Below are 24,918 nucleotides of genomic sequence, written 5' to 3' on the forward strand. Positions count from 1 at the left end.
TATAGATTACATCAAGTTTTTCCATGTTTTGATTTTTTAAATTTAAGATTTCGTCGCATAGAACTCGTAAACCAGAATAATATGAAAGGACATAAATTCAATCTTTGGAAAATCAATGATAATTATAAATATTTATTATATAAAAAGTCGAATTTCCGACTAAAACACTTATGAAATACTGTTTCTGAAATTTATTTTAAACACTTTTATCGAAAAGAAACTTATTATGGGGTTAATTCAATATAGAATCAACCAGTTATGTAAATTAACCATTTCTTTCTATAATATACACATTCATTTTTAAGTAATTATGGTGATGTTATCCTTAACTTTACTAATTATAATCTAAATGAAAATGGAAAACACCGTTCTGAAAAAAATCCTACAACTTATCCCAAAAATGGTATAAAACTCTTTTTTTAAATTAAGAAAGCATATGATTTAGTTACACTTAGAACGAATAAAGAAAAATAATAATTTTGAATTAAGAAAATTATATTAAAAAATCATATTATATGTTGATGTAAATTTACACAACGGATTATCTGCACTCTGTTCCCCAAGGGGAATCTATCCCTGAATTTTAGTTTTGTAAGTCCGTGAACTAATCTAATAATAGACAGAAGATAGCCATAGATCTAACGTCAACATATACTATTGTAACAATATATATTGCAATTAATTCTACTCGGCATAACACATTAATAATATGTCTATTATAGTTTAAACACTGCATTCTTTATCTAGTCCCTTAAGGATTTTCAAGAATGAGAATAGTATATAATAATATTCCAATAATACTTTATAATAGACCTAACACTAATATCTTGCGACAAGTATAACTAATTACAACCACGCTTCACTAGCTTGCATTCACATCACAATAAATATCTAAAATAGTTAAAGAAGTACAAGACTATAAATGAGAACATGTAAAGACAAATCAGGCGAGTCAGTTATCGTTCTGGAATTTACAAACTAAACATTCCCTTAAGACCAATAGCTTTAAACACTGGCACTTATTAAAATAAGCTGTATTTTTGTTGTCTTTTTCTCGTGAATAATACACAAAAATTAATTCTAGTGAATTAACACAGAAAGAAAAGTCTATTCATATAAGGAAAAACATAAACTCAAAAACTCATTTTAACACAAAACTATAAATCTATAACTCGAGGTCTTTCGAAAGGTGGACATTTTTTCATTATTCCCAGTTCTCCCTGATGAGTAAAGTTTCTACACTTTGAAAGAGCTCGGACTACAAGTCTTTGTATTATGTGAAATAAAAAGCTAGGTGTTAGTAGTTGAAAAGTTTTACTTTATTCAAAAAGGTTTTGTTAAACAATTAGTGCTGTTTGCATTTTTCTATATTTAGAAATAACTGTTACATTTCATGAACATTTTCCGAACATCTCTCTTAAATATTTTATTACTTTAAAAATTTCTTCCTTTCATAATTTGTATTAATATTTCAATCAGCACTGTATATAAATAAAGTGTTGCTTAATGATTTAAATAATATATAGACATAGTATGTCCAATAATGTTTGAAATAACACAAAAATACCATTTGTCTACAATAAATGATCGATATATGTTCAGCCTAGTAAAATATTAAATGTGGTTCCTGAAACTTGAAAGTTCGTAAAACCATGAAGGAATCATAAACTCGTGCTAGGAATGACATGATCAAGGAAATTGATGGAGGACCATAAGAAAGATATCAAATCGAAGAAACAGAGTCTTGTGTCTCAGATATTGAATTGGATGGTCATGAAAATGAATAGTCCATGGAAGAGATCGAGAGAAGCACGTGTTACTATGATATCGGAAGCCAAAAGATGAAAAGTAATTTTAGTCTCAGCAAAAATATTAAGTTACTTGTAATCTAATAGTTCTATGGATCAGCTATAACATGGTTGCAATTAATGCTAAGTAAGTTATACGAAAAGAACTGACTTCCCACTCGTGATGTACAGCTATGTTTTGAATTGACTTCTTATTCAAATATGCTAGGAATGAGTTTATAAGAGTCTGAATTTACACCAATTTTATGATTTTGTTTTGTTCTTAAGTTCTACATAACTATATATGATTCCTCCCAACCTATAATTAATTTAGAAAAGTTGAAAGCATGGAACTTTTAAAATGAAATAAAAAGGAAATATAATCATACAAATATTCATCAACGTTGTTAAGTATTATTTTCTAGTAACGTTATCAAATGTGGTCACTGTTATCTATATTTTTTCATTGAGTACTGGTGATAGCACAAACTGATGCATAAAGATACCAAACCCATGAACCTAAAAATGTCAAGATGTTTTCATTTTTCTATAAGCATGGACTTTAAACAATGAAATTCAGAACAAATTATGCATATATTTTATCTGGTTCTAGCGACAATGTTTGATTGTTTTTAAGCACAATGCTTCACAATGAGTTATCTATGCTTTTTCCACTGTGGATATCGAAGCCGGAATTTTAGTGTTAGAATTCCTCAGAATTACATTGAACTCCTTAACAAAAAACTGTACTCGACCATCTAGAATAAATGATGTTTCTGAGAGTCAAAGACTGTTTTTCATTCAGAAAACTTTATCAAGTAAAGGTGAATCATGGCGTTCTTTAAATTTAATATGACTTCTTATTTTGTTTAAATGCAACACACAAACATGAAATTTTAATATTTGTATATTGTAAAATTTACATGCACTTTGAAGCTCATACAAAAATAGTCCTAGCTAATCATTGCAACTAAAGTATTATATTGCGTAATATTTTAAAATAAATTAAAAATTCCAGTAGAACACAAACACTTAAATAAAAAACCATTCAAAAAATATAACATGATCCGATAAAAGCTTTCTATTTTAACACATTACAGATTTGGCTTAACGTTAAATAATCCTTCAAAATAGATAACGTACCTTAGCACATTTATTTCTAAAAATTTCCACAAAGGAAATATTTTGCTCTATTTGTCTTTCATAATGTTTTTTATTATTTACGAATTTCACGCTGATATCCACGACAATATACACTTCTATATTATAGTATAAAGTGAGTTGCGAAAACACGGATACTCACAAATGTTCTTCGTTTAGAACAATAATGCTTATGGTTGATTTGAATTTTGCTCAAATAATGAACAACAATTTGGACATTAATTAAATTATTTGCTATTGCAGTTAGATTATTTTACATTATTAAAAGTAATATATTCATACTTACAGCATACATTGTTCACAACTTCAAGTATATAACATAATGACAATGTAGATCTTTAACATAAAGATATTCGGAGTAAAATTGATTTTTAACCCTGAATAACTGAACTCACTTTCCAAAACCATTAAATTTTTTGGAGTCATTTAATTAATTGTTTTAAAAATTAAGAAGAAAAAGAAAATGTAATCTCAGTTTATCAAAAAGCTTTCGGAATAAATAATATTCCGACAAAATCTTCAGTTACATCCAATGCAGAGACCTTGAAAGTATATTCGAACAATATTTGGCACTTGACATCCATAAGGTAAAAACCACTAATGACCTTGAATATTCATTCTGATGAATATAATTATACTTGACTTTATTTAGCAGCTTACTCAGTTCTGTCACACAGAGGTTGAAACCTTGCTTCGTTGGTTGATGACACTATTAACTCCATGCTGAAAATATAGAAGCATATATTAACTGAAATTAATTTATAAAATATTTCTTGACATGAAAAATCGAAGTGAATAGAGATTCTTAAATAGACTCTTGAATCTCAAACATATGATTAAAAATACCAATGATTTCATACCAAGATGTCACGAAATACCATCCCTCCCCACTGGTATTCACCTATAAGGCTTCTCACAATGAATACGATTGCATTACTATGTCATTATCAGGAAACTAAGGAATTGAGTTACAACAACCCAGTAAACGGAATACAAGACTGTATGATACTTCATTTTGAACAGAGGGTAATTCAATATTACCTTTTAACTTTTTATTACACATTAGTTATGCGTTCCTTTTAAATTTGTATTAATAATGTTTTAAAATTTCTTGTAAACTTTAGTTTTAATTCAGTTTTCAAACGTAACGTTATGATTTAGAAAGTGTACAGAAATAATTTGTCAAGATATAGCTTGGCATATATTGAAAACTTAAAAGGAAAATAGACACTTTATTATTTTAAGAATGTTTATGTCTCATTCTCCCAAATCAATAATATTTAGAAAAAAATTGAGCTATATAATACCATTGACTATCATAGTTTATTTTGTTATAGAACAAGGTTTGTGTGCAATCTGCAACTCTGTTTGCCAAAAGGATCAAGCTCTGAATTTTCTCGTTATACCTAAAACAAGCTTATCGATGAACCTCGGAGGGAATACACATTAAAGTAATAATCGAATATGATTTTTTTCACTGAAATATTCTTGCTATAAAATACAAACTTCTGTACAATTATCTATAACAAATTATATTTTTATATTACGCTATTATTGAACTATTTGAATAAAAGCAATAAATTAAGACCTAACTTTTCCCAATATATTACATACAGTTCAAGTTGCTAATATTTTTTAAATAATTTTAATTTTGCCGGTGTTTTTGAATTTCGCGCAAAGCTACACGAGGGCTATCTGGGCTAGCCGTCCCTAATTTAGTAGTGTAAGACTAGATGGAAGGCAGCTTGTCATCACCACCCACCGCCAACTCTTGGGCTACTCTTTTACCAACGAATAGTAAGATTGACCGTCACATTATAACGCCCCCACGGCTGAAAGGGCGAGCATGTTTGGTGCGACGGGAATTCGAACCCGCGACCCTCAAATTACGAGTCGTACACCTTAACCCTTTTCTGAACATATTCTAATTTTATACTGATTAAAACATGTTTACGTCATACGCACACACACACACACTCACACACACACACACACACACACATATATATATATATATATATATATTAAGTTTATTTTACGCATGCATAGTATTCATTGGCTTATACGTTTAAGTTCAGTTTCATTTAGAAATATGTCCTCTTTATGTCATACTAAACACCCGTATTTTATTTTACTGTTACCTAAACACCAGTTTTGGGGGTTTCCTTTTTCTATTTTCTCCTTACTTGGAGATTACCTATATTTTCCACCTTAACTAAATTAGTGAGTAGAACCAATTATTCTCAGCTAATGCCTTGTGTTTTTCATATCTAATGAATCTCTTTACCTCTAAGCAAAACGTCTTACCAAAATGGTATTAAATTAGGTAACATATGTTACCAGGATTTGAAAATGGGGTGCCTTAGATAGAAGTCTTGTATAATGCACTAATACGTATGAAATATTAATACCCACAGACCATTTTTTATATAATAATGAGTTGAGAACAGTGAAAAAGAAATAATATCTTATGGATAGAAACGTCCCATCTGTCCTAGACAATGTTGAGCAGCAAACTCTAAACTATAGAGTGAACAAAGGTAATAACCTTAATCTAATGCATAAAAGGTATATGACATGAAGTTACGAACACACGGCTTACTATAAAATAAGTTTTTAAAGTTAGTTGTATTTCAGAGTATGACTACTTCTGGCCAGCAACTGGAAATGACTATGCACCAGTTGTTAGAGCCTTGTGCCCTTACATTAATTAAGACTGAATTCTCAAGACGACTGGTATGGGTATTAAAACTTTAAGGGACCTTTAGGTTAACAAAGAAGACCTAAGAAGGTCGAAACGTTGTCCTGTGCTTAATTTTAATTTTACTTCAAGTGGGTTTCTTGTTATCACGTGGCCTCACTGTTAGTGTCCTCGTTTTACAATGTTTAGGTCTAGGACATAAACTCCAAATGTGCCTACCCCTTCAACCGGTGGGTGGGGCTTTACAATGTTACGGTCATTTCCACTATTCTTTGGTGGAGAACGTTCTATGGTTTGGTGGTATATAGGATTGATTAGCTGCCTTTAGTCTATCGCTTCAGAATTAGCGTCAGCTGGTGTAGGCACCCTTCAAGTAGCTCTGAGCTAAAATTCAACAAAGTAATAAATCCCCCTTTACAATATTTTTGTACTGTATTCTAAATTGTCACTAAAATCAACACTGAACATCCGTAGATAGAATAATTTATAAAATGAGCTACTAATAAGCTTTACAGCTAAATTTAAATATATATATATATATAATTCTCCCTTTTTTGTAACATAAAGTCACGAAGCAATAACACAGTAGCGCATAATCTGATTTTAATCCATTGTTAAAAGGTTAGTAACTAAAAAAATATGGATTTCTCTATCTTCAGAAAGTGTTGTACTCATATTCACAAAGAGGTAAGCAGAATGCATTATATGAAATAATTCGATATATGTGCTAGCCCTGAGATTATCACCCCTCAAACAGTATTTAACAGATTTTTTATTGTAAGTTTACTAATCCTGGCCAAAGAACTATTACAGTTATTTTATATTTAACACCTGTAATATGTGTGAGTAACTGCTGTAAATTTTAAATTTTAAAGATATGTTATATATGATATGTTATATATTTCCATTACAGTCTTCTTTTTATTTATAAAACACTACAGTAATCGTTCTAAACGAGGACACCAGAAAGTAAATTTTTTTTTTAAATGATAACCAACTCCAGATACATGACTGCCATATGTTCACATTATGTCAAGCAGGAATATAGGATAAAAAAACATACCATACACTTAATGTTTAAGCTCTACTTTCTCAATATAGTTTATCACGTGATTTCTGAGTTCCATAAGTTACAAGAGTGGTCTTTGCTGATAAACAATAAAGTCGTAAGATAATTCTAAGACTTAAAGTATTGATTTCATAGTTTCTTAAGTACTTACTTTACTTGACTTACGTATTTGTGCCAAATGTAATGAATTGATTTTTGAAAGAGGTAACTAAGTCAAACAGGAAATTTTACAAAATTTTAGAAACTGTTGGTATGTTTGTTTGTAGTTAAGCACAAAGCTACACGATGGGCTATGTCTCTCTGCCCACTATAGGTATCGAAACCCAGTATCTAGCGTTGTGTGTCCGCAGATATACCGCTGCGCAACTGGGGAGCTTTATAAACTGTTAGTCAACAAAACTGTAACGAATGTCCCAAACCTATGAGCATGATGTAATTTGCTGATTTTTAATTTAATGTCATTTAGATACTCATAGCAGAATGACAAATAGGCTAGATTAACCACTATATTAATGTACAATAATGGATAACAACAGATACTAATTATTAAAACATATTAAAAAACACACCTATGTTTAAATTTTTAAAAGGAATTGAACTCAAACCATATATATTTAAGTTAATCATGTATTTACTTAAAATTAATAGACAAGTTTTGTGTACAACATATTACTAGATACAACTCATGTTCCGTAAGTCTTGCCATTCAAAATTGTTAGTATTGAGGTCTGACTGAAGCAATTTACCTGAAAGTATAGATCTCAGGCTTTACGTCAAATAGGTATAATTTTGATTAATAGACGGACAATATATGGGTTACTGGAATACTGTCCTATTCGCCTGCCAGTCCAATGGTAAATTTGCAGTAAGGTGTGGTACGTTACTCATTGACGTACACAATGTTCAGTTAGGTTCTAATATTGTTAATTTAATCAAATACTGATTGTAGAGCATCTAGTAATGTCCCTCTTGAGGACAGACTATGATCTAATTGCACTTACAAACAGTATTAAAGCTTGTTAAATACCACACTAGTGTATCTGTGAACAGTAGGAACTCTCCTTGGCAGCAAAACACATTCATTATAATTATTGGTTTTGATTGCTTCACAGACCGAAACTGAGTAGTCATAAACACAGTCAGGTTTAAAGATATCGCACTGTAAATATCATTCATTTTTGGATCTCCTCACATGAAAATATGAATTATATTAATTGAGTCAAGATTACATAATTCTCTCAATAAGTAATCTTGACGTATTTAAGGGGAGTTCAGACTCTCACTTGAATTTGCTGCCACTTCTAGTAATATTGATAAAATTACAAACGAGCTTAAGCAGGACTTTTTTTACTTTAAGTCTGATTATAATTTTATTTCTTGCTAGTTGTTCACTAATAATAATTGAAGTTATTACCCCCAAATTCATTGTACGTTTTTGAGCAAAGAGCTGGCGATTTCTGGTGATTCAATTGTCTAATTAGCAATCATTATGTGACCAATTACCATTTCAACACTTTGATCAGGTTGTGTAGAAAATAAAAATAAATTAGTTGTTTTATACAAGGATTCACAAACTTTTCATTACGGATCTGGATAGATCAAACTGAGTTTCCTATTGTTTCAATGATGTCCAACTTTAAGCATTTAAACAAATTAATAATTCTTACTTTTAACAACAGTCCTAATCCACCTTCGACAGTACAGATATTATTTTCCCACAATTAGTTAAAAACAATAAATGAAATAACCACTTAAACAGCAAATCTGTAAACGATTAAGTGTGAAGAGAAAATGAGAATATCTATTTTTATATTAATACGTCCAAAATGTGTTAAAAAGGTGGTGCAACAAAATATGTGAACCAAAAATATAATTAATGACATATCGATTGCTTTCAGGAGTCAGTTCTGCAGGCTTTATTAATTTTTGAAGGATCTATATTGCCACTATATATATAATTGGTATATCTTTTATGTGCCAACATCGTAAGTAATAAATTTGACCAATAATAGTCGAATAAAACTTTGATAAAGACTCTACGATTGTAGTATACTTAATATGCCATTTTATTTTAAGTTTTATTTGAACCTAGAATAATGTCTGGTAAAGTTGCTTGTTTGTTTGAAGTTAAACAACGGAATGGGCTTTCTATGGTGTGCCTATCTTGGGTATCGAACCTCGGATTCTAACATTGTAAATCCACGTGATGTTTCTTTACAGAAGTTTCCATATTAATAACATGAAGAGTGTAAAAGTGCTTTACCTGGAACATCTAGTTTATCAGTGGAACAAACAACTCTAGAATAAAGTGGAGAAATAGGTTAAATAAAGATATATCCACTAAAATGTGTTTTAAAATCTTAGGTTGCGATACTTATTTCAAATGTACAAATTTATATAACGACATAAATAATACTGAAGATAGTATAGGAAAAAATCATTATTATAAGTTTGTAGTAATTAGCTAACAGCAAATGTAAGAAAGTATAAAATATTACTTTCTATATAAGAATATATAAACAAATGATGTATAATGAACTGGGTAAACTCTGGTGGAAAAATACTTGAAATTCAAAAGCAAATGGAAATGATTTAAAACACTAACAAAAATCGTGTCAATACCAGGTTAAATAAGGAAGGAAAGAGCTTCGAGCCTCAAACTCTTAATTACGGATTTTGAAAAAAGTAATAATTAAGTTAAGTAATGTAAAAATTATGTAAAACAATGCCTGGGACAGCATTTTTCCTGTAATGTTTGATTTATAAATTATATTTTAAAACTGTAATATTTGAGCTTTTCGAGAAACTGTGCAGCATGTTATATCTAAATTTAATTCATATATTTTTAAATTTCTAACTTAAGCATTTCATATCTCTAGTATTTGCTTTCGTTTGTTAGTCAAATTAGTGTAGCGTAAGTACATATAACACAATTTCATGAGAAGTTTCCAAAATAAAATTCCTGTTTTCTATTGTTAATTTTAAATTCTAGAAGATATTCTCTTAATAATAATATGAACTTGCTAACCTTTAATATATTTCCAAGTTAACAATAACTTTTCTAAGATAAGTTGATTATCAATCAAATCAATTCAAGTGAATTCGTACTGGTATTTTTTAAAGATACATCATAGCAGCCTTGTTATTACAGCATCGTGTGTTATTTGATTTACAGTATTTAGACCTCCTGCATTGCACTAAAACAATAACAAATCTGTATATACGATTTTGCAATCATACAACAGTATTAGGAGTTACATTTTTTACTGTCAATCATTGGTTTAACGATGAGATCGAAGTTTTCTAACTCTAAAAACCTGGTTTCGATAATTTTAGTGGGCACAACCCAGAAAGCCCATTGTATAGCTATGTGCTTAACAACAGTAAAAATCATTCATTACTATCACTAGTCATTAAATATTTCAATGAATTTTATTACGTCTTACAGAAGCATTTCAAAGATTTAAGTATGTTACATCGCATTTACGTCTAAGCGATTTTGTACCTCAAATGTATAAATCAGCCAGTAATCCCTACAGTAGAACGTATATGAGTAACAAGAAACTGTAAGTGATGGACAGAAAACTCTTTTAAGAGCACTAAACTGTCTGTTGAAAATCGATACCAACCCTCTCTGGCATGTATGACATCGGTTCCATTAGAGGAGTTTCGGCTGTTACATTACACTCATCTTCCTGATCTGCCTGAAACATCAGCGATCTTGCTTTTCTGTAAAAGTCGTATTCTGTAGGTGAGTTCGTTGGTCTAACGGCATTAGACGCCTGAGGTGCCGTCCCGGAAACTTCTGAGTAAGACATTCCTTGCGTATCCTGGAGAAACTTAGTATGCAATATATATATAAAACGTACATCTTAATAATCATGCTTGTTACCTTAGAATTTGACTGTTTACTAAAGATGCACATGCTTCAGTAGAAAGAAAAATATACACTGCGCTTGTACACTCTATTTCATGATGTGATAAATTAAAGTGTTGTTAATAAACAAGCAAATTTACCTATCCCCAGTGACGGGTAAAGTTTAAGTTAATTTATAAATTTAAATTATTTCAGGAGCTTTGAAAAGATTAATTGTGTTGCAGTCTTGATTTCACTTCAAGCTAAAGCTCTAAGCTACTTATGCCGTCCACTGTGAAAAGTAAATGCTCATTCCTGCTAAGAGCCACTTAACAATAACATAGGTAAATCTACATTTTCATTCTTTAAGTTACGTCACATTTTGAAATGTGAAATGCAGTGTAATTACCTTCTAATAATTTAGTATAGAATATCCTGATTGCGAAATAAAATTAAATATTATTCATATTTGTTCTCCCGTTATATCAAAAGTTAATGTTGAGTTTTGCCTGCGTGCGCAGATTTTTTCGACGAACGCTCGAACTAACACTACGGTTCGCAATATATATATATAAGACAATACAAGCCCTCCTTCAGTAGTTCAGTTGTAATTTTCCAGATTTACATTATTTAAAAGTTTCTATACCTGCTGTGGAAGAGGATAGATATTATCCCATTTCCTTTCTTTATACTTAACATAAACAAACAGACAACACAAAGTCTCGTCCGTGAACATTGTGAAGTCTAACTACGTTTACGTACCTAAATGAACACAGTACGTAAGAACGTAGCTATAAAACTGTTTTTTTTATTTCTCAACACTTTATTCTCAATTAATCTAATTCAATTGAGCATAATCCATCGATACTACTTTGACATACTTTATACGCTGGCTCGGTCATTTCGATCGATGTGGTAACTACCATACAACTATAGTACTATAGATATTATAACTTTTAATAAAGTAATTGTATTTCTAAGACATTATGAAAGCTTTTAGTAAACATTATAACAATGTTGTAAAAAATCAGATTTTAATAAGTATTTCTATTAGGTTGAGGAATAATTCGTGAGCGTTTTTAAATAATTTCATTCAAGCATTACATGCAAGACTATACAATACTTCAATGGATGAACACATTACACCCAAAACATTTATTATGATACTTTATTTCATGTAATACCTAGGTATATAGTATGCATTGTTTTAAACGAAATTGCAAGAAATTAAATGCGAAAAGCAGATGGTGTGGAAAATGCTCGATTTTGTCTTCTTGACATTCCATTTAATGAGCTGAAAATGAAAGCAAAAATTAAAGACATGAAAATCAAACACACCATCTATTAGAGTAAAAAATTATCTACCAGACGACATGAAATATTTTGCGAAAGCGTTTCATTTATGAATATATTTTTTAACTTGAAAAAACGCTCATAAATTATTCCTCAACACAATACATGACTTTTATGAAATTTTATGAAGTTTTTATTGAGTCAGTCCAACTGCAAGATGATTTTTCATATTAGAATAAAAATCGTTTTTCATCTTACAGTTTTCAAATCTTATTTCCATAATTTCGAGACTTTTCTAAATGAATATCAAAAGTTTTATTCTATTTGTTCTTTTTACATCCTAACACTAACTTTATAGCTCTCGGTCAATATAACTGACCTTCTGTCTACAACCTAAGAAATATGTTAAATATTCTAGAATGACTACATATTATAACAGACAATTATATATACATATTTACAGTTAAACTAATAGAAGTCTATCGTAGTTTCATTTCTTAACGATTGTACTTAGACACTCCCAAAGCACAGCGACAACTCTTTTACTATGTTAAATAGTTTTGTGTAAGCGAATGAGTTACCAACACGCATGTTCGAATCACACGTGCTATAGTGTATTTTGTTTATTGAGATCCATTTAAGTTTTCTTATCTAACTTAATAAGTTTCAATTTTTTACATTTTAACTACTTGTACAATAAAAAATACCCATATAAAACAAAAAAATCATGGCTTTTCAACTTTTTTATTACACTTGTATCGTGATGGAATAATAGACGTCATGTCAAGCTCGAGGTCTGTCTTTTAATAAGAATAGTGTAATCTCATAGATATAATTTATTTGCTATTATAACTAGGCTATTAATAAATTAAATAATTTATATATTCGGTCAAGCAAAGTTCCAATGCTGAAAACAAACAAAATGCCGTCTCATTGCTCAAACGTTTTATCTCAATGGCTGTAGGGTGCATGGCATTTAACAAGTTAAAATATTCTTTTTTCGATTGGCTTCAAATAAAGCAATAGCAAGTTTCTTAAAGAATGATTGATATTTTTTAAAGACAGGAAGTGATGGAAGAAATATATCAGGTGAATTTCGGTTTATTGGATCTGTCTCCCTAAAGGATAAAGTATAACAACTGTAAATTTATATTAATTTATATTAATAATTATATTTAACTCGGAGATATGTAATGTATAGTATAAGATTATAAAAGAATTGAAAATAAAAATAGGATAATTCTGAGCCAAGAAGTATCACGAGATACATGGAATTGAAGAGTGGGAACTATTTGAAAATTTCTTTTCGACACATTTACATTCGTCCACTAATATGTTTATGCATAGGTACCGTAATCAATACTTATACATAATTCTTTATAGGTGGTAACACATAATAACCGATGAGCATAGATAGATGGTCGTTTTACCGAGGGGGGACAGTTTAAACACTCTGTTATAATGCTTCGTGCATATAAGTACAGTCAGTATTACTTTATATAGAGTAAAATATGCCGTATTAGAATATTTTCTATTGTTTACGACAGAAACAACCCTTGTCTTTTCTAACAAGCATTCTTGGATTTAACATGCTACCTTGTTGCATCCTTTACAAGTAACCGAGAGTTCTGAACGTGAAATATTAGAGTTATGGATTCTTATGATTTATTCTTGTATAACTGCGCCAGTTCAACAACTTCGACAATTCTACTGACGTCCAACAGAAAAACTTCCAAGGAAAAATTATGGGTTTTCTCGTCATCACGGATTATAATTGTGTAGTGATACAATTTACGTATTTGTTAACTACAGAAGTAAACATATATTTGAAATAAATGAAATTACATATATAGGCCCACCAAAAAATAATAAGCACTTGAAAATATCTCTTTTACTCTTGACGTTATCTACAAATGTTATTACATCCCCAAACAATTCATGAATATCAGTAATTTTAATTTTTTAATGAGCTCTGATCATTCAGCTTTATTAAAGTATCTATTACTGCATAAAAAAGTAAAAGTAAGTTAACCTCTGACACAGATACTGTTGGAGTTCCGAAAACTTTAGACTGGGGCACAGAGAAATCACGTGGTCGACCTTTTCCGTTATGTGAACTCTGACAGCTATCGGCTCCTTTCTCAATACCACCATTTTTATCTTAAAGGAGAAACAAAACGGAACGATGTTACTGTTTGTGTTCCAGGAATAAACCGTGTATATGTGTCAAAATTTGTTTTCGATAATAATAAATAGATAAAATAACATCAGTTGTAAAGTCGTCACTTGCGTTAGTTTTATAAAGATATTAACGGATATATATTATATGTATATAAAAGTATTCATTATGTTCTAAAAGTATGTAGGTTCAAGAAGTCTTGATAAAAATGAAATATAAATAATAGCTGTAAGATCCACCTTTAGAAAGCTCTCGGATTATAGAGTTTCTATTTCATTTTTATTATGTATATAAATGTATATATGCATGTAGTTTGACATCTCTTCAACAAATACAGCTGAAAAAACACATAATACAAAACCTAATGCATTCCATTACATTTCGTTTTTGTGTCAATCTGTGAGATAGCAAATTATTTTTCTTTGTTATGGCTTTGTTTATCTTTCATTTATTATTCCTTCTGTTCTTTAGCTTATCTATGAATTTTGGTTACATTAAAACACTACCTCATTTTCTAGCTGATCACGTTTATTTTGAGTAAATATGTATATATTATGAAACATACATCAGCTTCCCTAGCGGTGACGTACATATATTACAATGTAGCAAAATATTACATAAATTTATTACCACATGCGATATACTCTCGTGACCTAAGCAGCAAATAAATACCTTGCCGTAAGCTTGTTTGTTTGTTTTTGAATTTCGTATAAAGCTACTCGAGGGATATCTGCGCTAGCCGTCCCTAAATTAGTAGTGTAAGACTAGAGGGAAGGCAACTAGTCATCACCACCCACCGCCAACTCTTGGGCTATTCTTTTACCAACGAATAGTGGGATTGACCGTCACATTATAACGCCCCCATGGCTGAAAGGGCGAGTATGTTTGGCGCGACAGGGATGCGAACCCGCGACCCTCAGATTACCAGTCGCACGCCTTAACACGCTTGGCCATGCCGTAAGCTTCATAAACTACGTCACTCAATAGTGTTATTATATAAAAAGGTGATTTTAAAAATATTTTACTGTTGTTGTTTCTTAGAAGTAGGTTTTACTTTTGGTTCTCTTTTCTTATTTTATTGTTTTGAAAAAATTAGTACAGGTATTTATTTTTTTTTTTTTATTTTATTCACTGACACTAGTATCACGTCCTGGCCATGCACATTGTTCTTAACTGTATTTTGGGGGAACACAAAATTTTATCCCAAAATTCTTAAATATAATGAATTATTTTTTGTTCATATTCCAATTCTTTACAAATCCTTAAGACTCGAAGGTTAGATATAAAAAATATAACTTAAAATAGACACTTTATACAATGTCATACAACATGTGATACTTTAAAATAAAATCTGTAGATGAAGCATATTAACCAGTGCCCTAACATCAATGAAGAAATGCAATCACATTGTTAGTTTAAGTAGTATGTGAATCTGTTTGTTGGCCTACAGGATCCTCTCACAGTTTAGGAGTTAGCAGGCCAAATTTGGCAGATGGGCTCAAGACGAATTAACGGTCAAAACTCCTGCCACTACAATCTTTTCCATGTCAATATATAATCTACAAAGGCTTGAAATGTCGAAAAATACAAAATACGTCTGACATGTCTTTCACTTTACGAACTTATTCGCTCGTTTTTACTTCCAACCAGTCACTATTATTTGGTGCTACCGTTTGCAATAACAACCATTCTTTCTACATGAACACCTTTAATCACGCCCTTTTGAAAATGGAGAAAATACTAGCTAATACCCATTGTTTAATAGCCTAACTACGGTATTAATACGTCTATGTATTTGAAGTACTCAATCAGTTTCATAAGCAGTATATTTTGCATACGAAAACAAATGGTGTATTTTGTAAATTTTTGTAACCTAATGAACGGTCCCTGTATTTGAAGGCAACTATAAAATGAGCTCGCTCAAAGTATTTTCGTTGGGAATCTTGTCTTTTAATATTTAGTTTATATGCATGTAATGTAAGATTTCCGTATTTGTAATTTCACAATAGAAACGGTGTTCTCTATGCAATTGTGGCTTAATGAGCAAAGAAATTTATTTGTCACTTCCGATCTAACTTTACACGATTCTAGCTCCTGTTATCATATCATGCATCACAGACACATCAAGAACAGACACAGTGTAAAATCATGTGGCAATTGTTTCATTAATATGTAGATTATATGTCATGAAATTTAGATTATACGTTATATAACTTTGAAGATACCGAGATATTCTAGGTGAGAGTATCACAATTAACAGTGACAGTTTAACGTGATCTTTAACAAACCGTTAAGGTGTATGTTCGAAAAATATGGAGTAGATCATTTTTATTCTTTACAGTTTTGAGTTACAAATAAAATGTTAAAAACGGTATTAGGGTATTTTATAACGGTACGACAGATAAGAAATATATAACTGAAAGTGTATTTATTATGTCGAGCCATATAAAAAAACTTTCTATCCTTTGAAGTGTGTATGAAGAAGTAATACAAACCCTGAGAGTCAACAGCCAATGCAGGAATTACATCAGGTTCCCGTGTGTCCGAGTCTGGCCCCTCATCCATATCTTTCTGGAAAGGTGTATGGTGTCTAAAAAATTGAATATTTTCTTCTTGTGTATAAATTGTATATATTCCGTTATTCATAACATCACAGTTACGATTTGTAACTATTACAATTTTTATATAAGTGTGATACACAGATGTTACTTATCAGAATAGCGATACATTTAAAATATTTATTAATATAAGCAAAAGCCAATTTTAATTAATCATAAGATTAAACCTGTTACATTACTTATCTATTATTTAGAATTAGAGTGTACATAAATAGTATTTTAAACGGATTATGTCAGAAAAATTTATTGGTAAGGATGAAACTCCCTCCATCTGGATCCCAACAGTCTAGCTGTAGTACAACAAACACCTTCCTCCTTGGAACGCTATTTATACTAAACATTTGTAATAACAACAATCGTTATGGTGCCAACGCTTTTTACATGCTGGCAAAGCATGTTTATAATCAATTGTATTTATCATAAGACATTAGTGTTACGCCTATTATAATTTTGAACAGTATATTTTTTATCTAATCCCTTAAGGATTTTCAATAATTAAAAGGGTATATAATAATTATATTTATGAAACATTAAGTTCGTCCAATTCATTATCGACTTCATGTTTCATTCAGTTAAGGGTTCTTTGGGTCGGCTGCAATACAACAAACACAGCAGTGGACAAGACACTATTTATACAAGTCATTTATCACTACAGCAGTTGTATTTAATTTTTAAATAGCATTTCTACTGTGCGATTAATGAACTCAAATACGTTGTTAGGTCACTGTCAACCTAGTTACTAGTGGGTAACACACAGCAGAAACGTACAAGTTCGACTCTACTACAAGTGGGAAAGTTTTCTATTAACCAAAATATTTCTAAAATTAACAAAATATTAAAAGGTACTAAAATTCGCTAAATTAAAGAAAAAGACAGCGTACTCTCAGTAATACGTTCGTGTGGCTCACTAATTAAACATCGAGAAATGTGATTTCCTCAAAAAGTCATAGTAATTTAGATACCACATATAATTACGAAACGTATAACAGAGTTTTGAAAGTTTGTCTTAAATATCAAAGAGTCATACATTGGATGAAAGCCACCACTTATGATGTTTGTATGTTCTTATGCTGTTTCTCCTTCTCAATCGATAGACATAAACTTTTACGAGTACGGTTTTTATTGCCGTATACATTAAACATTTCCGGACTATATGTATTTCGATATTTCAAACTCCCAGTACATCCATTGCTTTGCTCACTCATACGAGAACTGAAAATCTACAGTAAAGAAAAACAAAATAGAACAAGTTAAAAAAACTTTTGAGCTTATGTTTTGTTTGGAGTTAAGCACAAAGCTACATAATGGGCTGTCTGTTCTGCCCATCATTGGTATCGAAACCTGGTTTCAAGCTTTCCAAGTCTGCAAACATACCGCTGTGCTATTATGGGAGCGTGAACATAGATGAAAAGAATTCTGGAAATTTTAGTTTTATATAAATTGAAACTACAAATGAATACATTTTGCTTGAACGTTGGAAGATTCAAAACCCCAATGTTCTGTATGCAAGAATAGAGTGAATTTTTATTTAATTACCACAAACATAATATGATCTGTACATAGATAGATATTTAAAAACCATGTTCGTTATTTTTAATGTGTAAACTATAAGTTAATGCACCAACCTGCGTAGTTGTCTGGAGATGAAGCGTGTATTAAAGTAACATGTAATATTCCAGCCGTACGTATCTTACTTTAACAATATTGATGCATTATAATTTTACAGTCAACTGTAAAGTTGTCTAGAGTGATAAGATACAATGTAGAAATACAACTCTAACTTTTTCTAGTCAAAAGCATTTACACAAAAATGAAAACATTTGTTAATTCTAGCCAAATTGTCTTTATAGCAATTATAGAGTTATTCCGGGCATATCCATCACAATCTCTATTCTGACAGATTAATTACAATTGAATTTCAGAGTAATAACGATATCTTATTGGTTCTTAAGTACAAAATTTTCCGACCAAGTCGAAGTCGAACACATGTTTTCTAAAAATTAATAAACTACATGATCTCAAGCAGTTTCTAGATCACACAAAACACACCCTAATGGGTATTTCTGGGTTGGCTGAAAACAGCATTTATAATTGTCATTTTAAGACAATGAGACAGAGAAATTCTGGATTATTTTGCCAAAATTCTGTTCTGCTCGAATATTAATGTTTTAAGATAGATAAAAAAAATACATTTCCTCCTTTTATGGCTTTAGCTTAAAATTATCGAAACAGTAATTACGTTTTAAGGTACATTGTAAAAGATCTAAGTATCTAGGATGAGTAATGCACTAAACACTTTAACAGGCATTGCATTGATGCTAAATAAAAAGCCAATAAAAAGTCTGGAATCAAATCTAGCCCTAGACTGAAATATTTGTTGAGCTTTGATCGCTACGAATTCATCGAGAAGCCATCCGAAAGAAACGTCCATCTCCACCAATACCGACGTTAAATAAGAAGTAATAGCCATGTTTGTTCCTGACTGTTGAACGTAAAAAGGTAGCGGATGATGAAATATTATTACTCGAGGATAATACTAATGTAGTGATTTTAGAAACTGTGTGAGAGACTACTCCAATAGCACTCCCACCCCCGATAGTGAAACAGAAAACACAAAAGACGCATATTCCATAAGATGGCGTTTTTGTACAAATATCCACTCACGGCATTGACGTTCTTCTAAAGGTATTGACAGGCTGTTTGTAGTTCTGTAGTTTATGTAATAAACAGTTCAAGTTAGCTGCGCAGCGAAAAGATAAGCTATAATTCTACTGAGAATGAACAGGAAAAAGATAAATATGGCGGTCTTTAATACTGCAGATGAAACGAAATGGCTGGAGATAAAAAGACTTGAATAAAATCTAGAATCGGTTTCCTTTCAAAATCATTTTTTAGAATGCATTGTTCAGTCTCATATGACCCTTTGTATTTAAAGAAGGGATTATTACACAAATGCAAAATTAAAAATAAAACATCTGGAGGAATTTAATAACAAGTTTCTGTACTTGAAGAGAAACAATCACTTTTGTGAAGCCACTACTAGACAGTGAGGCTTTACAAGATACATTCTGTACCTACTGTAAAGTTAAAGCACAGTCTATACTAATAGAAGATAGCTTTTATTGCGTCCTTTTTATAAACAGACCTGTTGAGTTACTGATATTTCTCGTTTAGATAAATATGGTAAATTTTTCACATTGATTACGTGCGTCTTTACTACTCACTATGTTAAGATTAGGATTTTATGAAATATTGATGCCAGTAACGTTACAAAAATATTAAAAGACTCACAATAAATAGTAGCAATCTGAACAAATTTGATCGACTTGAGTCCACCGGCACAGAAATTGCTTGCATTATGAACAATTCATGTCTGATCTACTCTTGGCAAGTGCAGCTGTTATTTGTTAAAGGGGGCAGTTTCTATGGTAACATGTAACATATTTTAGCTATTTATAAGATATTTCAAATTCATTGACACCTCAATACTTATTTGGATATTGGATGTTGCTGGACTTGTATTCATGAAAAAGGTGGATTTGTGGATAACTGAAAAGTGGAAATAATCGCTTAAATCTGTGTAAATGTTTAGTTTAGTCATAATAATAAGTATTACTAAAGTCTGAACTTAATTCATGTCATCATATTATATATGTAATTCTTTTTTGATATATAATTTCTTTCAATAATGGTTCTATATTATTGAAACTTTAGTTTATCCACATTATATTATTGTAACAAGGCGAAGAATGAAGCAACAGCCATAAGTCTATTAGATTCGGTATATCACAAAACAGCTTACATAGTTTTTCATTTTTTTCTTATTTACCTATAGGTTGATCAAGGTGGACACGTCAATGTTTATTCCAACAAACCCAAACAAAATTTCTACATAATTGATGAAAAGCTGTGTTTTACCAGGAAAAACTTATTAATTATTTTTTGGTTATGCTTGAAAGACGAACTTCAAGACCAGTAAATAATATATCAATATAGTAACAGTTTCAGATTACACGTTAACAACAGCATGAGGTGAATCACTTTAATTGCTCAGCACATCTTATGCCAAGACCACAAGAGTGACAAACTAACAAATGCACAAGAGAGAGGTTTTGAAACTGTTACCCAGAAACATCAGAACTGTATCTTTATTCGCACCTTACATGATGCGACAGAACTTTCAGAGCTCCACAGTTAATTGGTATGGTATCTCAGATCTTGTTACAAAAACCATGTTAGTTTGTGTGACAGTCCTTTTAGTGCTACGCAATAAATTTGCAGTGTACATCATAATTTGTTACAAAGCCTATAGTAGTAAACATAACCGTAGCTTTGTAGAAACGTGCAGCATAAAAAGAACAGAAACAAAGCTGTAACTCAAGAGGTAGTTAGGGTATTCGAGATGTACAATGAGATGCACTTCGTACTGACTAAACTACATATACTGTACATTAGAAACAAATATAACAACAGAGAAAGAAAGCTCTCCAAGGTCCATACACAAGGTCGTGCACAAGACAAAATGTTTTTGAAGTCAGATCAGAGAGTGAAGTGACATGCAATATTCTGGTGAGGTTCTATACAACACAGTCTATCTAGTTATCTTTACTAATGAGGTTCTGTACCACACGAGCTATTTACTTATGATTATAGATGAGGTTCTATACCACACAGTCTATCTAGTCATCATTACTAATGTGGTTCTATACCACACAGATTATCAAGTTATCATTTCTAATGAAGTTTTATAGAACATACAGTGTCTAGTCATCATTACTGATGAGGTTCTATACAACATACGGCTGTCTAGTTATCATCAATGATGAGGTTCAATACAACATACATCTGTCTAGTTATCACCACTGATGATGTTCTATACAGCATACAACTATCTATTTGTCACTACTGATGAGGTTCTGTACAGCATACAGACTATCTAGTTATATTTACTGATGAGATTATATAACACACAGGCTATTTAGTTGTCATTACTGATGAGGTCCTACACAGCATATAATAGTCTATCTAGTTATCATTACTGGCGAGGTTTTACATACCACACAGACTACCTAGTTATTAATGCTGATGAAATTATAAACCACATACTGATTAATGAAACCGATAGTAACCTTACAAGTAAGGGATACGTATTCCTCGTTGCAAGTTTCCTAACAAAATATGAAGCTCCTATTTCACTTGAAATAAAACCATCAAGTACTTGTTTCCATGTATAAAATTCTACATAAAGAGAATAAACCAGTACTACAGATCTAAGATATTCATTCATTGTTAATTATGTATGTTAAATAATAAAGTGTTAACCATGAATTATTCAATAAAAAATATTTGCACATCGAACCTTTAACTGTTCTGTAAAATTAATTAAATAATACACAATAACTAAAAAAAGAATTTAAGAAATATATTTTTTATGTATTTATATATGATAATAAGTATGTTACTCACTTGTTGATTATGTCTTGTTCTCCAGGACCTATGAGTGAAAAACAAAAAACAAGCTAAGTCTAGCGTAATGTAGTGTATTTGTCATTGTATGTCTCTTATGCACCTATATAATGCTTTAGCGACACCTTAAGCAAGGTTGTTTATCCAGTAACTCTCTTTATCTAGCTATATTATGGTAAAGAAATATCAGATATCTGTGTGATCTTCATTTCCAGTTTCTTGCGTACATTCATAAAAACATTCGACTACGACAGATATGGCTAAGCCAAATCAACAGATTAAAGTTCCAGTAACGAATAGTTTTACTTCAGTTTGTATAGTCATACTGTAGTAAATATCTAAAACACGTGTCAGTATTCTATATTTCTGATCTATTGTTTCTTATTACAGGCGTAAACAGAACCAAAACAAGTCTTTTGACTCATCAGTAAATTCATTAACATTTTAAATAAAGCAAAACGTTGAAGTTAAATGTATCTGAATGGAGACTCATAGATATCGTTCTAATTAAAAATATTTATTAAATGAAAGCATGATTGTCTGTTTGCTTATTTGTAACTGTTGAAAGAATAGTCTATTTGTTTATTTATAACTATTGAAATAAAGCCTAATAAAAGCTATGATCTTTACTTGCTCTCAGTGCTTCCTTAAGACCTGTTTACTACAGAAATATAATGTTACCCCAACTTCTTGAAATAAAAAAATATTACAATTAAATCATCAACTTCTTTGTTATTTATTTCCTGTTGGAAAATATATAAAGCCACGAAAGTTTTGGAAGGGGGTAATATAATTGATCTTCACTTTTATAATGCAGTCTCAGGATAAAGTGCAAATTATATCCACTGTCACTACATTTCGCCCCCCGCTAGTACAGCGGTATGTCTCCGGATTTACAACGCTAAAATTAGGGGTTCGATTCCCCTCGGTGGGCTGAGCAGATAGCCCTTTGTGGCTTTGCTATAAGAAAAACACACACACTACATTTCGTGTTTGTGTGTGTTTTCTTATAGCAAAGCCAGAAAGGGCTATCTGCTCAGCCCACCGAGGGGAATCGAACCCCTAATTTTAGCGTTGTAAATCCGGAGACACACTACATTTCGACCCTTTTCAACAAGTTAACCAAAAGGTTAGGCCCAACTCGTGTAATATCAAGAGTTTCATGATATTTTATTGTTCACTGAATTAATTAATAACAATCACTTATTTGATTGAAAAATTATCTAATGTAATAAAAACACGAACATATCGGGTATAAAATGTTTATTAATTTCAATGTAACCCAAAGTTGCAAAATGGGCTAACTGTGCTTTGTTCGCCGCAAAGTTATTTAAGGACTACTTCATTCAACCCTAATTGTGAATGTACAGGCTAGAAATTTAAAAAAAAAAAAACAGTTAGTCAATAAAACATGAGAACAAAGTATGAATTCTTGACTGACTGTATAGTGGGATTTGGTTTTCATCCTTATAACACGCTCGCGGTTTCAAAATTCTGCGTATTTGTTGTTGTTATTTTTGCATTAACAGAAGCTAAATGTTGAACCCACAGATCCACAGTGTGCAAGTTTATCCTGATAATATTGGGATTTTAAAAGTGGATACACTTAGCTGGAAATGCTGTCGTTGCATTTAAATGTTCGCAACAATTATTTTTTGCCAGAAAAACCAGTTATTCTGGAGAACATGTCTCTTAGCAAACGAAATGTGAGGTGAATAGAATCTGGCGAAAGTAAATATATTAGAAATATAATACAGTGTATTATGTTCAGTTTTTAAATTACTTTATATACCAACACAATTCTCACAATAATGAATCTTTTAAAAACAAAATAATAGTAGCAGCCTTTCTAATTAAAATACATGAACCGAAAATTAATGAACATTCAGAAATATCTCTTTACTTTTGACTTCAACACGTTATCCATAAACGCACATCATTATATAAACAAGTATGTCCTCCTCATATGAGATATTATTACCAACTTAACACGCGACCTTCGTAAACTATTTAAAAATGGAACGTTTTTAACTTCAGTTTTACATACGCTCACACGTGTCTTATCTAACATACATTAATTTTCATAATGATATTCAAATTTAATTGTTCTGTGCTTTACTTGCAGATGAACATACTCGTGGTGGGAGTGATGCACCTAGTCTAGCGTAAAAGAATTTCCAGCTATCTACAGCAAGCTGTTAATAAATTTGAATTTAAATAATATTTAAAACATTTTATTTTAAGTATTTCTTTCAGGGTCTATGATCTGTAACTATATCTGTTTGTCTCTCTCTCTAGTTCTCCCTTGCTGCCTGAAGTATTTACCTTATATTTAAAATAAACAAAAGTAATGTCCCCATTAATGGGAGAAGCTTAAGTTAATCCATCAGTTTAAATTATTTCAGGCCTGGCATGGCCGAGCGCGTAAGGCGTGCGACTCGTAATCCGAGGGTCGCGGGTTCGCGCCCGCGTCGCGCTAAACATGCTCGCCCTCCCAGCCGTGGGGGTGTATAATGTCACGGTCAATCCCACTATTCGTTGGTAAAAGAGTAGCCCAAGAGTTGGCGGTGGGTGGTGATGACTAGCTGCCTTCCCTCTAGTCTTACACTGCTAAATTAGGGACGGCTAGCGCATACACCCCTCAAATAGCTTTGTGCGAAATTCCAAAAAACAAACAAACAAAAACAAATTATTTCATGGACTTTAAAAAGATTAATAGTGTTGCACTCTTGGTTCCACTCCAAGCTAAAGCTCAAAATGTGAATTGTAGTGTGATTACTTACTAATA

At 31.2% G+C, this 24,918-nt stretch overlaps 1 protein-coding gene across 2 annotated transcripts in view; it reads right to left on the bottom strand.

Moving 5' to 3' along the window:
- Window positions 1-1,487: 1,487 nt before the first annotated feature.
- The window catches only part of LOC143232243 (protein turtle-like), a 131,610-nt gene continuing 108,179 nt past the window's right edge, over window positions 1,488-24,918 (bottom strand). The window contains exons 10-14 of one of the 2 annotated variants that reach the window (XM_076467405.1): window positions 22,131-22,158; window positions 16,542-16,636; window positions 13,900-14,027; window positions 10,348-10,557; window positions 1,488-3,671 (exon numbers count right to left, since the gene is read on the bottom strand). In XM_076467405.1, coding sequence (XP_076323520.1) covers window positions 3,618-3,671; window positions 10,348-10,557; window positions 13,900-14,027; window positions 16,542-16,636; window positions 22,131-22,158 — 515 coding nt within the window. In that variant the 3' untranslated portion in view covers window positions 1,488-3,617. The remainder of the gene's footprint in view (window positions 3,672-10,347; window positions 10,558-13,899; window positions 14,028-16,541; window positions 16,637-22,130; window positions 22,159-24,918) is intronic. The other variant, XM_076467406.1, reaches the window with a different exon arrangement.

Source organism: Tachypleus tridentatus, chromosome 11, assembly GCF_004210375.1.
Source record: "Tachypleus tridentatus isolate NWPU-2018 chromosome 11, ASM421037v1, whole genome shotgun sequence".
Taxonomy (NCBI): Eukaryota; Metazoa; Arthropoda; class Merostomata; order Xiphosura; family Limulidae; genus Tachypleus; species Tachypleus tridentatus.